Consider the following 13,113-nt stretch of genomic DNA (forward strand, 5'->3'; position numbering starts at 1 on the left):
CATGTCAACAGGTGTTTCCTTTCTCCGGTTCTCACGCATTGACAGTTTGTTTTCAACTGTCACCTGTGTTTTAGTCTATACATAGGGTTCTTTACTCGTCGTTCCTTTCTATTGTTTTAACCCTTAATTGATCGGGTGTTGAAGTACTATCTGGTTTTAACGTTCGATGCTTTTGTTTCGACCGAATGACTGTTGATTTTTGGCTATATTCATCAAGATATCAAGAAAAAGACAATTCGGAGAAAAAAAATTAAAAGTCTATAGCAACCACTATGGCACCCCTTGGCCAGTCTCCTCCTTCCACAGCACATTGTTTATCACCTTCTAATAATTAATTAAAGCTACTGTTAATGAGGTGCCTCTTCTTGTTAGGCAACGCAGCTGGAATTGATGGGATACAATATATTCATAATGGTGCACAAATTAACTAAGGTACAAGGTCCTTATCACATCCAGCTTCTTACATTCAATTAATAGGTGTTTTGAGGTTTCAATTCTACACATCCGATCATTTTACTCCATTTTAAGTCATGGACCAATTACTGCTAAACATGGTAATAAGTTAAATCAGAGTTGCATAAACAGTTTCATAAAGTGAACATTTAATGGTTTGAACTGTTTGATACCCTAGAGGCAATAATAATTTGAATGCTAGGACTTCCAAATTCATTTATGGCCTACTTGGGATTATCAGACAAATTGAAGGACATACAATATAGAGACTGGGAAGAAGAAGATGCTACCATTTGTTATTGTCAACCAGAAATTGAATATGTCTCTTTAAGTTGGAATTCCGATTTAACTGGGACAAAGAAGCTTAGATGAAGAGAGATGCTGCAGCAAGCGGAGGCCGAGAGACACATATGCCAGCCAGGGAAGCCCCAGAAATACACAACACCTGAGAGGGGGAGGACTCTGCAGATGGTGAACCCAGCAAGTTTGAAAACTGCAGAGAAGCCGAGAACAGGGCACGGGATGCCGAGCGTCCAGCACAAACGAAGAAGAGAGAAGGCAATATTGTTGGTGTGACCACGGAAATCCCGCTGTGGACCGGCGGTCTGTCGAACTACGCCGAGACCACTACGCAGCCCGACCGCATACCATCCGGTTACCTGTGAAGCGATCAATCTTTAAATAAGAAGAATACGGAGCTCGGTAAGCTAGAGAGAAGCAAGTGGCAAGCAAACGAGGAAAAACGCGAATCCCTAACATACGAAGTACCCAGTGACGTTATGGAAGGCACGCCCAGGTAAGGGGGAAAACGGGAGACATGGGAGGCCTAAGGGGAATCGTTATTGGACTATTCATACTCGTCTCAGTGATATACAGATGAGAGTACAAAAATGTAATGATGGTGACAAGAAAAGCCTGAATGCAATAAACCTTGAAAGAAGTACTGAATAATACATTAAGAGTTATCATTATGGGACAGTTCATACTTGTCCCAGTGATATATACAAGAACATGGAATGACAAGATAAGCCTTAATATAATAAACCTTGAAAGAGACACTGAAGTTAAGAAACAAACACATGAGGAGAAAAGCCGAGTATTTAATGAGAGTAATATGAATGCAATAGAAACTTTAAGACACACTAAGCATAAGAGAGCCATGTCCGAGGAAATGGCAAACTGGAATATCTGTCAAAAGACAGAGAAGCTAAAGAAGAAGAATATTGTGACCTAAGGAAAGGAGAAGAGGAAATAAAACAAGAGATTTACAGAGATGGGGTATCACTACTCTGGGAATGCAGGAAAGCAACCCATTATGAGCAAAATAGTTGTTCAAGGTTCAAGAAGTCAACCTCTGAGATGGGAAAGGAGTATAATAAAGTCTTGAAGGAACTATATGAACTATTTTATTAACGAGAACTGAGAAGAAGAAGCCTGCAAGAAGCAAGCTCAAGGAGAAGGGATACATTCTCCTATCTTTAGTTATTAGAATACTGGTAGGGTCAGGTAGACTTAGTTTGGACTGTGGGAACTTTTCTTTTGGACATTCACAAGAGCACCTTATTTTAATAGGGAGGGACCATGCATAGATATAAGGACAGCTAGGCGTTATATTTATTCTTTAATAAATACATCATTAAAATAAAACTAAGAATAAACATCTGTGAAACACTAACCTTTGTGTTATTGCTTGGCCTAAAGCATCTATATGGGTTTTTTGTACTGTTGCAGCTAAATTATAACATTCATATACACTTAGAAGCCATGTATGGTATTTACAAATATCTGCTGATAGGACATAACAATCCCTGCTACCTTCAGGATTACAAGCATGCAACTATAGAAATGTAGTCCAACCCGGACTAGAATACATTCAATTCTATTGACAAGTTTCAGGACGTGGTCTCCATTAACAACAACAGTCATTTCCAATGAGGGAATAAAGGTTGCAAAAGATTGATTGTGCAAGATACTGGTCTTGGTGCTGTGGTCGTTCCAATGTCCAACACAAGCCAATGTGAGCTTATGGGAACCTATGGTGATAAGGTTTCTGGTTACGGGAGGGCAACTACTTTCAGTTGTACTGTTGGTGACGCCATGGTATCCAGGCGCTGCAGAGTGAACAAAGTTTAAAAAAAGGAAGAAAAGAGTCTGCTCCTGCTGGTGGGCATTGGGGCTGGACCAAAGGGAATAATGGTATTGGTAGCTGGAAAGTAAATTGATGATGCATCAAACGTAGTAGGTAAAGAAATGGACACTTCCCAGGTAACAATGTTTGGTAGTGCCAAAAACCAGAGCTGCACTGCCTCCCTCCACAGTGGTAGTGACCCTACACCGCCTCCCTTGTTGAGGTAATGCATGGTCACTGTGTTGTCCTTCATTATCAGGACGTTCTTCCCCTGTATGGATGTCAAAAAAGCCATCAGTGCCAGTTTGATGGCCTTCAGATCTAAAAAGATTATGTGTAGTCTGGATTCTGATGGAGACCAAAGTCTGCTGATCGTAAAGTCGTTCATGTAACCTCCCAATCCCATAAGGGAAGAATCTGTAACTACTGTTATCTCCGGCCAGGGTTGTCAAAAGGGTTCCCCCTACCATCACATGCTCCTCGCAGGCCCATCACAGGAGATCCTGTGCAGGACCTGAAGAAGGACCGTCATCCCGCCTGAGAACTGTGACCAGTGGGATCTGAAGGCACATTGGAGGGACCCCAACCTTAGGCAGGCTTCTGGCACTAGGAAAATGCAGGATGCCATGAGGTCCAGTAACCTCAGAAAATCAAATGCTGGTAGATGTTGGGCGTTCTGAAATCTTCAACCATCTGCAATATATGTTGAGCACTCAACTCAGGAGGAGAAGCTGTCCCCAAGCAAGAGTCCAGGACTGCTCCAATGAATTGCAGCTTTTGGGAAGCTAACACCTGGGACTTCTTGAATTGGAGGGAGAAGCCCAGTTTGTGGAGAGAGTGGTGGTGCTGTTGAAATGTTCCAGAGCATGTTCAGGAGAGGCTTCGTACTTTGTGTCATCCCTATCTAGGGGGGGATGTGGGGGGGGAGTGAAAGTAGTCATCTCCACTACCAAACTCTCTGGAGTACGGTGGCCTTTAAAGAAAATCTGGATCTACAAAAGGACTATTTCTTCAGGCTTCTGCCAGTTCTCCAATATGGGGTTCTTTAAGGCCGAATGAAAGGGCAACATAGGATCTTTAGCTGGAACTTTATCCAGGATGTCAGTCAGGTCATCCTGAGTTATGTCATTTACAGGACGTGCCCAGCCCAAATATTCAATTACCCTTTTCATGACCGTTCTATAGGCTGCATTAGGGTGTGCATTTACATCTTGGGTTTCGAATTCTACCTATGCGGATGTATCGAGACCACTGGATTCTTTACGACAAGTAGCCAGATCCTCCAAATGAGATTGATCAGAGATTTGGGTGTTCCAAAATGTTCATACCCGAACAGAATAACGTCTTCCTCCTCGTCTTCCTCGAAGCTGGAACCAAAAGATTTTTAAAAATCTTTGACTGAGGCTTGAAAGCCGAAGATGTATACGAGGTTGATGTTGATAGGCCCTTTGACTTCAATTCCTTCGGCAAAGAGGGTACGGCTTCCTTTGCCTTCAATGTTTTCTCTGTGGTTGAAACATGCAACGCTATTCGAGATAACATCCTTGAGGCCTTCTGACCAAGGCTCATGGGTGCGCAAGTAGAAGCCTTATTCGATTCCCTGCCGGTCTTGGAAGACGTGGTGAGATGGTTGGTCTACTTGCTGCACGCGTATTGTGAGCAAACCGAAAAGTGTAGCTTTGCTGCCGGGTATGCTGGTGCACTACTTGTGACTGCTATGTAGATGATACAATTCGAGTGTGGGATAGTCTCAAAGATATTGGTGGACACCGAATTACTGAGGGCTGGCGCATCTAAACATTACAGGTATCAGGCCTCGACATTTGCACTCACCACTAACTGTTGGTGAGTGATAATTGACTCTTGGTGAGAACAATTGTGTGCTATATGCATTGGAGAATTTAGGGGGTACATTTGTTTTTATGCTTGGCTAGTAGCTTGCAACTTTAATTTTATACAGCCGAGGGATATGATAGCAGGCTCTGTGCTGGGTATGCCTAGTCAAAGCACCTGACACCATTGCATATTAGTCTTATCCAGCTGCTAGGGTAATGAGCAACAGGACTCAGGTGGGTAAGGCCCTTTTAAGGCCAAATCCCCATCATCCATTTTGTTTGTGCAGGGCTGGTTGCCTTGCTTACCTGAAAATCAAGTCCTAAGAGGAGAAACCCCTGCATGTTTTGAGAAACTCAAGGGTGTTCTCCCAAGTAGAACTGGGGAGACCCTTATTCAGGTAGCCAGGGGAGGGCCAGCGCTCTCAGATGCCAACCCTGGGGGTGGACGAGCGAAGGAGGATCACCTGGACAGGGGAGCCAGAGGTTATTCTCGGGGGAATACCCAAAGAGAGATGCGGTAGTATACCGGAGAGGGGATGAAGTCCCTAAGGTCTTCCTTGGTTATTCCACATCTACCTCCCATCCATCCAAAGAAGTTCCCTAAATAACCTCCTACCACCCTGTAACCATCAGAACCCATAACTCCCAGAATCCTTGTTTCACCGGTCTTAATCAGAATAGTCCCCATCCTTCGGCTCCACGCTCCTCTGGTTATTCTTTTCTGAACACCCAATCTATTATGACAGAAATACCCCTTGTTCATTTCACAATCTCAGTTATTCCTGTCTGCCCCACAAACCCTCCTACCAGTTTCGAAAACCCTCCCTTCCGAAATCACCTACCACCCCAGGACGAAGGCTAGAATTCTTCTCTATCCTGCCACATAGAGCACTTAGAAAATCTACATCTCTCCTTTTCCCGACACGGAAAACAATGGACCAGTACGCAACCAGTTCTATGGGATGTCCCAATATCAGGGTCAGGCAAAGTCAGGCAATTGAATTAAATCACACACACACACCCGACGGCCCTTACTTTTTCCCACAGGGATAAAAGGTGGAGCAAGAGCGCACAGTACGAGCAAGACAGACCGCACGAGACAGCTATGCATGCCAGGCAATTAAAGAGGAGGAGAAAGGCGGCGAATATCGAGATGCTGACAAGGAGAAACACGACCTGGCCCTTTTAGACGCAGACGTGCGAATCCTCTGCAGAGGGAATCGTAAGATCGAGGAAAATAGCCAAGTGTGATGCAACAGATGTCAATGGTACGCAGAGCGTGTGGACACTAATAAGTGGGAGCGAGGGAAACTCCAGCTACCGTGGTACCGGCCTTGACTACAGTTACGAGGAAAACCAAGCAGTTCATCACAGCCGGTGAGTCGAGGGGAGAGCCGATAAGAACCGGGCTCTGGGGAATGAAAGAGGCAAAGTGGCAAGTTGAACCAAGCTCAAAAAGTTGTAAAAAAGTGTTAAGGGGAGACCGGCTGCAGAGGGAACGAGCACCATGTGTGCTAACTCGAGAGAGACTGTTCGATCCCTGTGTGAGTGAAACTACAGATACCAGAAGGTTGCATGAGAGCCGCCAAGATAGGTTGAAGTGGTCATACAGGCGGTCAAGCAAAATCCCTGTACAGTCGAAAGCCTTTGACCTAGGAACTGACACCATAAGCAAGGGAAGTGAATCCGGTAAACAGTGAAACCAAGTGTGAATGTGAAATTGGCAACAGTGACCTGGAAGAGGGATGCTGACAAGGAAGGGACAAAGTCTAATGTCCCAAGAAACAGTGTGTTGACAAACGTGAACCCTGCCGAGGGATGTCCACTGGAACTGTTTAAAAAGACATTGCGATTTGTGAACATGGAGAAGGGGGTGAGCCAGTATCACCCTGATCATGTGAACCCATGAAAGGGAGGTTCACAGCAAACTGGTGAAAAGATTTGGTACAAGAACAATAGAGGAAGATTTGTTGAAGGCCATAGGGAACCCGGTGGAGATAGGCAAACAGTCGAGAGGGATCAGAGGAGGGATCCAAGCCCGACCGAGGGAGATCCAGGGGTGAAGCCATCACCCAAAGTGCATTAAGAGAAAGAATTGTTATTGATTTGTGAAAGACGATTTGTGAAGGGTCAGCGCCAGGAGGAGGGGGTCCCAGGGGTGAAGAATCCTCACCCTAAGTGAAACCAGGAAACAAACTTTCATTTTGTTGAAGGATCTTTGGTTTGTTATTTGAATATGTCAGGACCTCGAAAGATTGAGTCTGTGCTGTGCCCCAAAATCCCATCTTACCCCTTGCTCAAAAAAGTGGGGAATGGAGACCCAAGATACCACATCCTGACATATCATCTGTGAACACTTCTTTCTTTTCTTGAAAACCATCCCACACCCTTTTTGTATTAACTGTAAGGTTTGGCAATAGGTTTTTTAGTATAGGCCCTTTTTATTTGACACAACGCCACTAGGACTGCCTAATTTTCATTTGATGGTTGTAGCTTGCTCCCATCTTAGATTTAGGTTTAGATCAGGCATTTTTCCAACCTGCATACAGTTTAATAGATACCCTCGATCTGTGATCACTTGTGTCTGTCTTTACTGTTGCCACCATGAGTTCCTTACAACGTCACCATTTATATTACATTCACCCACAAACAGGTTACCTGGTATGACTGTGGTACATGGGACATGATTTGAAAATGGTGCTTTGTTGAGTCACCCCTAGAGTAATGCATGTACCCAATCTATAATTTGGTATCTCTTCCACCAATTAGCAGTGCACTCACAGCACGCTGTGTCTGAATATTCACAACAGACAAAGCAGGATACTTAGTGCAGACTAGTCCTAAGAATCTTCAGATCTCTAAGGGACAAAATAAATCACACTTAGTGGTAGAAATCATAAATTACCAGTCAACAGGAATTGGAACTATGCATACTTGCACCAATATATACAAATGGATAAAGCAATCCACTGTAAGCACAAGACCACCTTAAGTAACTTGGGAATCACTACACCTTAACCCTAAGAACTACCATCACAGATATGGACCTGAATAACCAACTTCCATTCCACTAACCAATGCAGTCTTCATGCACTTTGATATACCGTACAATCTGTATATCAACCGGCCGCTCATATAGCTCCCACCATATCTTAACTACTCCTATGTGCCCTATCATACCCAACGTTGCATTCCCACACCTACCCATGCTCATAGGATGAATATGATTAACACACATCATACCTCTAGCCAACACTAAACATGCAAACCCACTCATTAGTACCCTGGCAAGAGGTACTTAACTATCAGCATGTCAAGATTCTCAAGTGGCCTCTCCATCTGCTCCCATTAACCCCACTCAGATCCCCAATCACAAGTCTTGCAGAACCTATCGCCAACAGGCCACAATAATGGCAGGCGTCGCACTATTTAAGACCTAGTTACATTAGCATATGTGAAAAAGACTCAAATTAGGACTACACTGGGAAAAGTCGAATAACTGTTAAAAAAAGAAATACAGAAAAAATAAATCACAAGGGCCTCATGCCAGAGTGCCAGTTGATGACTTTTAGACATGTTATTAAAGAAAGATCGGCTGGTAAAAACGTCTTTGGTATTGTTCGGTCTGTATGCTCTCCTGGCTTTGTTACCAACATGAGTCTGGGTCATAATCAACTGGAACGATGCACCACCCTCCCAAATGTACTTCTTAACAGGGCCCATTCCTGAGCCCATCAAACATGCTGTGATTTCTCCTCTACTAAAAAAGGCACATTCTGATCCTGCAATAGTGGAGAACTACCGGCCGATCTCGCTTGTTCCAGTCCTCATGCAATTGATGGAATCTATTGTGACCCCTCAGTTGTCTGCCTTCCTGGAATCTAATCACTTTCTTCATCCTTTTCAGTCCTTCCGTCCTGGTATGGGTACAGAATCCGTGATGGTTGCTGTCATGGAAGATATTGCTCTGCTTCAGGACTACAGAGAGGTGGGAGCTCTAATTCTCCTTGACCTCTCTAAGGCCTTTGACACTGTTGACCATGAGAGCCTGCTTCATTGCCTTCGGAAGGTGGGAATCTCGGGCATCCCGCTGAAGAGGTTCTCCTCCTCCTTGTCTGACCAGGCTGAAACGGTTTCCCTACCCCTTTTACTTCTCTGCCCACGGCTTTGAATTGTAGAGTCCCCCAGGGGTCTGCTTTGACTACCCTTCTGTTTAACTTATACATTCGGGCTCTGGCAAATTTGATTGCTAGTTATGGAGTGCACTTTTTTCATATGCCGATGACACGCAGATTCTCTTTCGCCTTAACGTACCATCAGCTGACCCCCCTCAAAAATTGAAGGACTATCTGTATGCAGTCGTGGATTGGATGGCCAATAATTGGCTCAAACTTAACGGAGATAAAACCGAGGTCCTCTTAGTTGCCTTAAACACCACAGGACAGCACTGGACCTGTGATTACTGGCCAACCTCTTTGGGCTCATGTCTTGAACCTACTCCGATAGTGAAGAGCATGGGGATCAAACTAATGGGCACAGGCTCTAGAGAAGCCCAGATTTTCTGCAGTTTCTGCAGTTTGCCAAGTAGGCAAAATTGAAAGAATTGAAAAACGTCCATTCCTGCCGCTCAAGTATAGGTCCAAAATTGTGACTGCATCTATTAGGAGTTTCTAGGATTATTGCAATGGCATTTATTTGGGCTAACCTGAGGCTAACCTGAGGCTGTACTACAACGCATGCAAACTCTCCAAAATGCAGCGCCCGCCCTGCTCTGAGAGCCCCCAGACTAACTCATTATCAGGGCTTAGTTCGTCAACTTTGCTGGCTCCCCATCAGGTGCCGGGTCAAGTTTAAAATCCTCTGTATTGTTCATCACGCCATTCATGATGGTGGGGCAAAATGTTTATGATCCAAACTTGTGCCTTATATTCCTTGCAGACCTCTCAGATCAGCCAATCAATCTTTGCTGTGCATTCCTAGGTTCCTTCGTGCCAGAGGGGGAGGAAGAACGCTTTGCCTTATGATCTTTGTGCTATTTCTGAATATTCTCTCTTTCGATGGGCTTTGAAAACATATTTACTCTAGCTTTGCTTTTGCTGCTGCCCCCCTTTTTTCTCTAATCCAACCTAGCGCCTCGCTGCACTTTGGTCTTTGCTGCGCTCTATAAATATCCTTACAATACAATACAATACTTCCAAATACCACATTTTAATTTCCTTAGTGTACACTTTCGTTCAAATTAATTATATTTTGTGAACTGTGGTTTAATGCATTGGGTCTAGATTTCTAAATGAAATTTTGAGCATAACTTCCATGTTTAAATCAAAATAATTCTTGCACATTTATTTATTATAAGTTGAAATTCTGCATGCTGTCAAAATACTCATCCAAGCATATATCATATTGTTATGGAGTGCAATGACTGAAATTAATATGGTGTTGACTGGAGTTGGTTGTAGTGAAAGATCTGTTAAGTATGCGCATTAAGACACCAGTGAGTTGATTCTTTGAAATATGTAGCACTTCATATCAGATTCCTCCAGTTTATAAACACTGTAATAACTGGTTTCATCATTATTACTCACTTGCGGTAGTCATTTTTGTTACCTAGGGAATATGAATAGCTGAGTAGGCTTCACTGGGGTATAGAACTCATGTTTCACAGTATTATTCCGTTTCTCATATTGAGACTGAACTATCTGCTCATCTGTGAGTTGTGGTACCTGTGAATTCCTCAAGCTCCTTTTGAAATGCAACAGAGAAAATGTCATCAAAGCAAGCATGCACTTATTTCTGCCAACTGCCTTTACCCAGTGCTTTGGCACTACATGGCTTCAAGCAACTACATGTGTATATTCTCAGTTATAAAGTCAAGAATACAAATCTACCTCTCAACTGCAACATACCTGTCCAGCAGTGGGTTCAGTGTCTCCTACCAGCATGTTAATAAGTGTGCTCTTGCCTGCTCCATTCGGGCCCAAAAGTCCCAGTATTTCACCTAAGACATAACATACATGCAATTTGTAAGTAGACTAAGGGGAGATCAGATCTAGAGTTTCATAAATGCTCAATTAAATAATTTCATTCCAACCTTTTCTTACAGAAAGAGAGACATTATTTGTTGCAAATTTCTTAATTTTTCTTCCAAGAATAAAATTTTGTTTTTCATCATATTCTTTATGCAGACTGCTGATAAGAATTGCTGGTTTCTATAAAGAAAGAAAAGAAAATGTTAAACTAGTGGTTACTGTCTTCAATCTAAAATGGAGGTTTTAGAAAGTCATGAAATTCTTACAGGGACGCAAACAGGATACACTCACAACAGAGCTTTTCGTTTCAGTGCTCTAATGAGATTACAAAAGTAAGGAGGAACGTGTAATAAAGATGACTGTAGTCGTTGCGTTGTAGTATTGCGTTGTAGTAGTTTCTTTTTTTAAACAAAAGCCATCAATAATAAAGGAACCTGGGAGACACCCAAAGCTTTGGCTGTCAAGAGTAAAAACATAACTACACATACTAGACGAAGGTTAGTTCAGCCTCACAAAGAGAATGCACATTACCTAAAACAATTCTTCTGCAACATTAATAAACTATAACACACATGCCAAAAACCTGTCCAAACCTGCGAGTTCAAAACAAAAATAGAAGATATCAAAGCTGCTGCATTAAACTAAGGTTGGAAATCAACTAAACTCAATTGCATTTCAAACACTGTCAACACTCAACAGTGATGCATTAATCGTTTTCCTCGTCACCTCCAAAAGTCATGAAATGTCGGCACACCCTTCCATATATTCTTTGGAAGCAAAAGTCTTACCTTGTAAATTACATCAGGGCTCATTAGGAGTTCGGCAGTACATGGGAAAAGTAGCAATAAGAGAATTCCTACCACTTTTACCACTCTATCGCAAGGGTTCCTGAAAATGGGGACTAATTCCGCCCGTGGAATTAGTCCCAGCGGAATTAGCTCCAAAAAACGGTGGAATTAGCGCCGGCAGTAATTCCATGGGCGGATTTAGCACCATAAATAACAATGGTAATTCCACTGCATTACAAGTAGAAATATCACCAAAAATGGGTGGTAATTCCATCAAACGTACTGTGCAGTTACCTCCATCTTGCAAATAGGTTATGGGAATAAAGCCAGAGGTGCACCCAATGGACTCTGAAACGGTATGTAAGGCTCTCACCTTCACCAAACACTTTCCATGCATACTTTTCACTAGTAGTTGCAAACCTCGAGATCCAGTACCTCCTGTTTTACATTGAGCTGCAGAGGCATGCACAGAAACACCACAGAGCACAATCAGAAGAAAGGTACCCCATTTCCCGGGTCAAGTCATCACCCTGGGCACTAACTGATGCTCACCTAATAAAACCATACTGCCTCAACAGGGAGACCGTAGTAGAGATATTCACCCTTATACAGGATGGATGATCTACAAAGCAGGATCAACATAGGAACAACAAAAGCACCACTGCTGTAGCGTGTGCCGATGCTGCACTTTCTCACCACAGGCACATACCAGCACACTGCATGGCATGTCACTGCCCATGTTTTCTATTGTGCTTGGCCAGGTGCCAGATGCGCTAATAAAGCATGCACCCCAACACACCTCCCTGCCAACCAACACTTCACAAGTAAATGCAACAAAGGCACGCTTCTATGCAGCTGCCCATTTCCCTAACGTCATCACAGCTCTGGACTGAAAGCATGTGACATTACTGCCCCCCTCCAGGCATCAGACGTGGTGTACAGGAACAGGGAACAATAACACACTCTTAACGTGCAGGTGACCTGCGAAACAGACATCACTCTGACACTGCTGTGCCTACTTCCTAGGTTCCAAACATGATGCCATGATCCTGCAAAACAGTAAACTGCCAACATATAAGGAGACCCAAAGAGGACAACCCAACCTGGATCCTGGGTAAGTACAATCGCCATTATACAACACACATGCATCTCAAGTCAAAAATGTACTGACAATAAGGGATGGAATTGCAAAAAACTATTTGATGTCAATGGAATCCATGCCCTCTCTCAGCCCTGTACGTGAAGGGCCTGCCCTCTGACACACTTAAGCAGTACCCCACTGGACAAGGCCCTGCAGGACAACGTCATAGCATGACAGAAATGCATGATACCAAATGTACTAAGAGTGGACTACAGGTACCACAACGCATAGGGACACACAGTTTTCCTGTGGACAAAAACATTCCAATATTGACGGACAGTGAAAGCATGAATGTTGCAATGATATTTCCTAAGAGCTGCAACATTATCACAAAGTGCACAAGAATACCAGTGAACTTATTACACATTCATGAATGCCCAATACTAGACACCCAAAGAAAACACGTTACAAATCCAGCTAAAGTGTATGACAGTTACATTGGGTGGGTCAGTGATTTGTGAAATGTGGGAATTCCCAAAATGACATTGCACATTACCCCTGTATTCCATGGGGCATTTTATAATGTAGGGATAGACAACTCGAAATTTCAAATGTGCCATCAGTACAGTAGGAGACATGTTGACTAATATGTCAGGACCATTGTGACACTTGCTCATATTTCTAACACCACCTACATCCTTGGAAGGTGACTGTCACCATCACCAGCTGGCGTGGCTGATGACGCCTGTACAGAACCCACGAACAGCATAGGAGGAGGTCTATTATGAGGCAGATTCCA

At 43.4% G+C, this 13,113-nt stretch overlaps 1 protein-coding gene across 1 annotated transcript in view; it reads right to left on the reverse strand.

Annotated features, from left to right (window-relative positions):
* The window catches only part of LOC138583120 (cholesterol transporter ABCA5-like), a 3,134,767-nt gene that overhangs the window by 466,986 nt on the left and 2,654,668 nt on the right, over positions 1 to 13,113 (reverse strand). Inside the window, exons 30-31 of the mRNA XM_069655080.1 lie at positions 10,508 to 10,625; positions 10,323 to 10,414 (exon numbers count right to left, since the gene is read on the reverse strand). Coding sequence (XP_069511181.1) covers positions 10,323 to 10,414; positions 10,508 to 10,625 — 210 coding nt within the window. The remainder of the gene's footprint in view (positions 1 to 10,322; positions 10,415 to 10,507; positions 10,626 to 13,113) is intronic.

The sequence above is a fragment of the Ambystoma mexicanum genome, chromosome 3q (genome assembly GCF_040938575.1).
Source record: "Ambystoma mexicanum isolate Mex_15411 chromosome 3q, UKY_AmexF1_1, whole genome shotgun sequence".
In the NCBI taxonomy this organism is placed as follows: Eukaryota; Metazoa; Chordata; class Amphibia; order Caudata; family Ambystomatidae; genus Ambystoma; species Ambystoma mexicanum.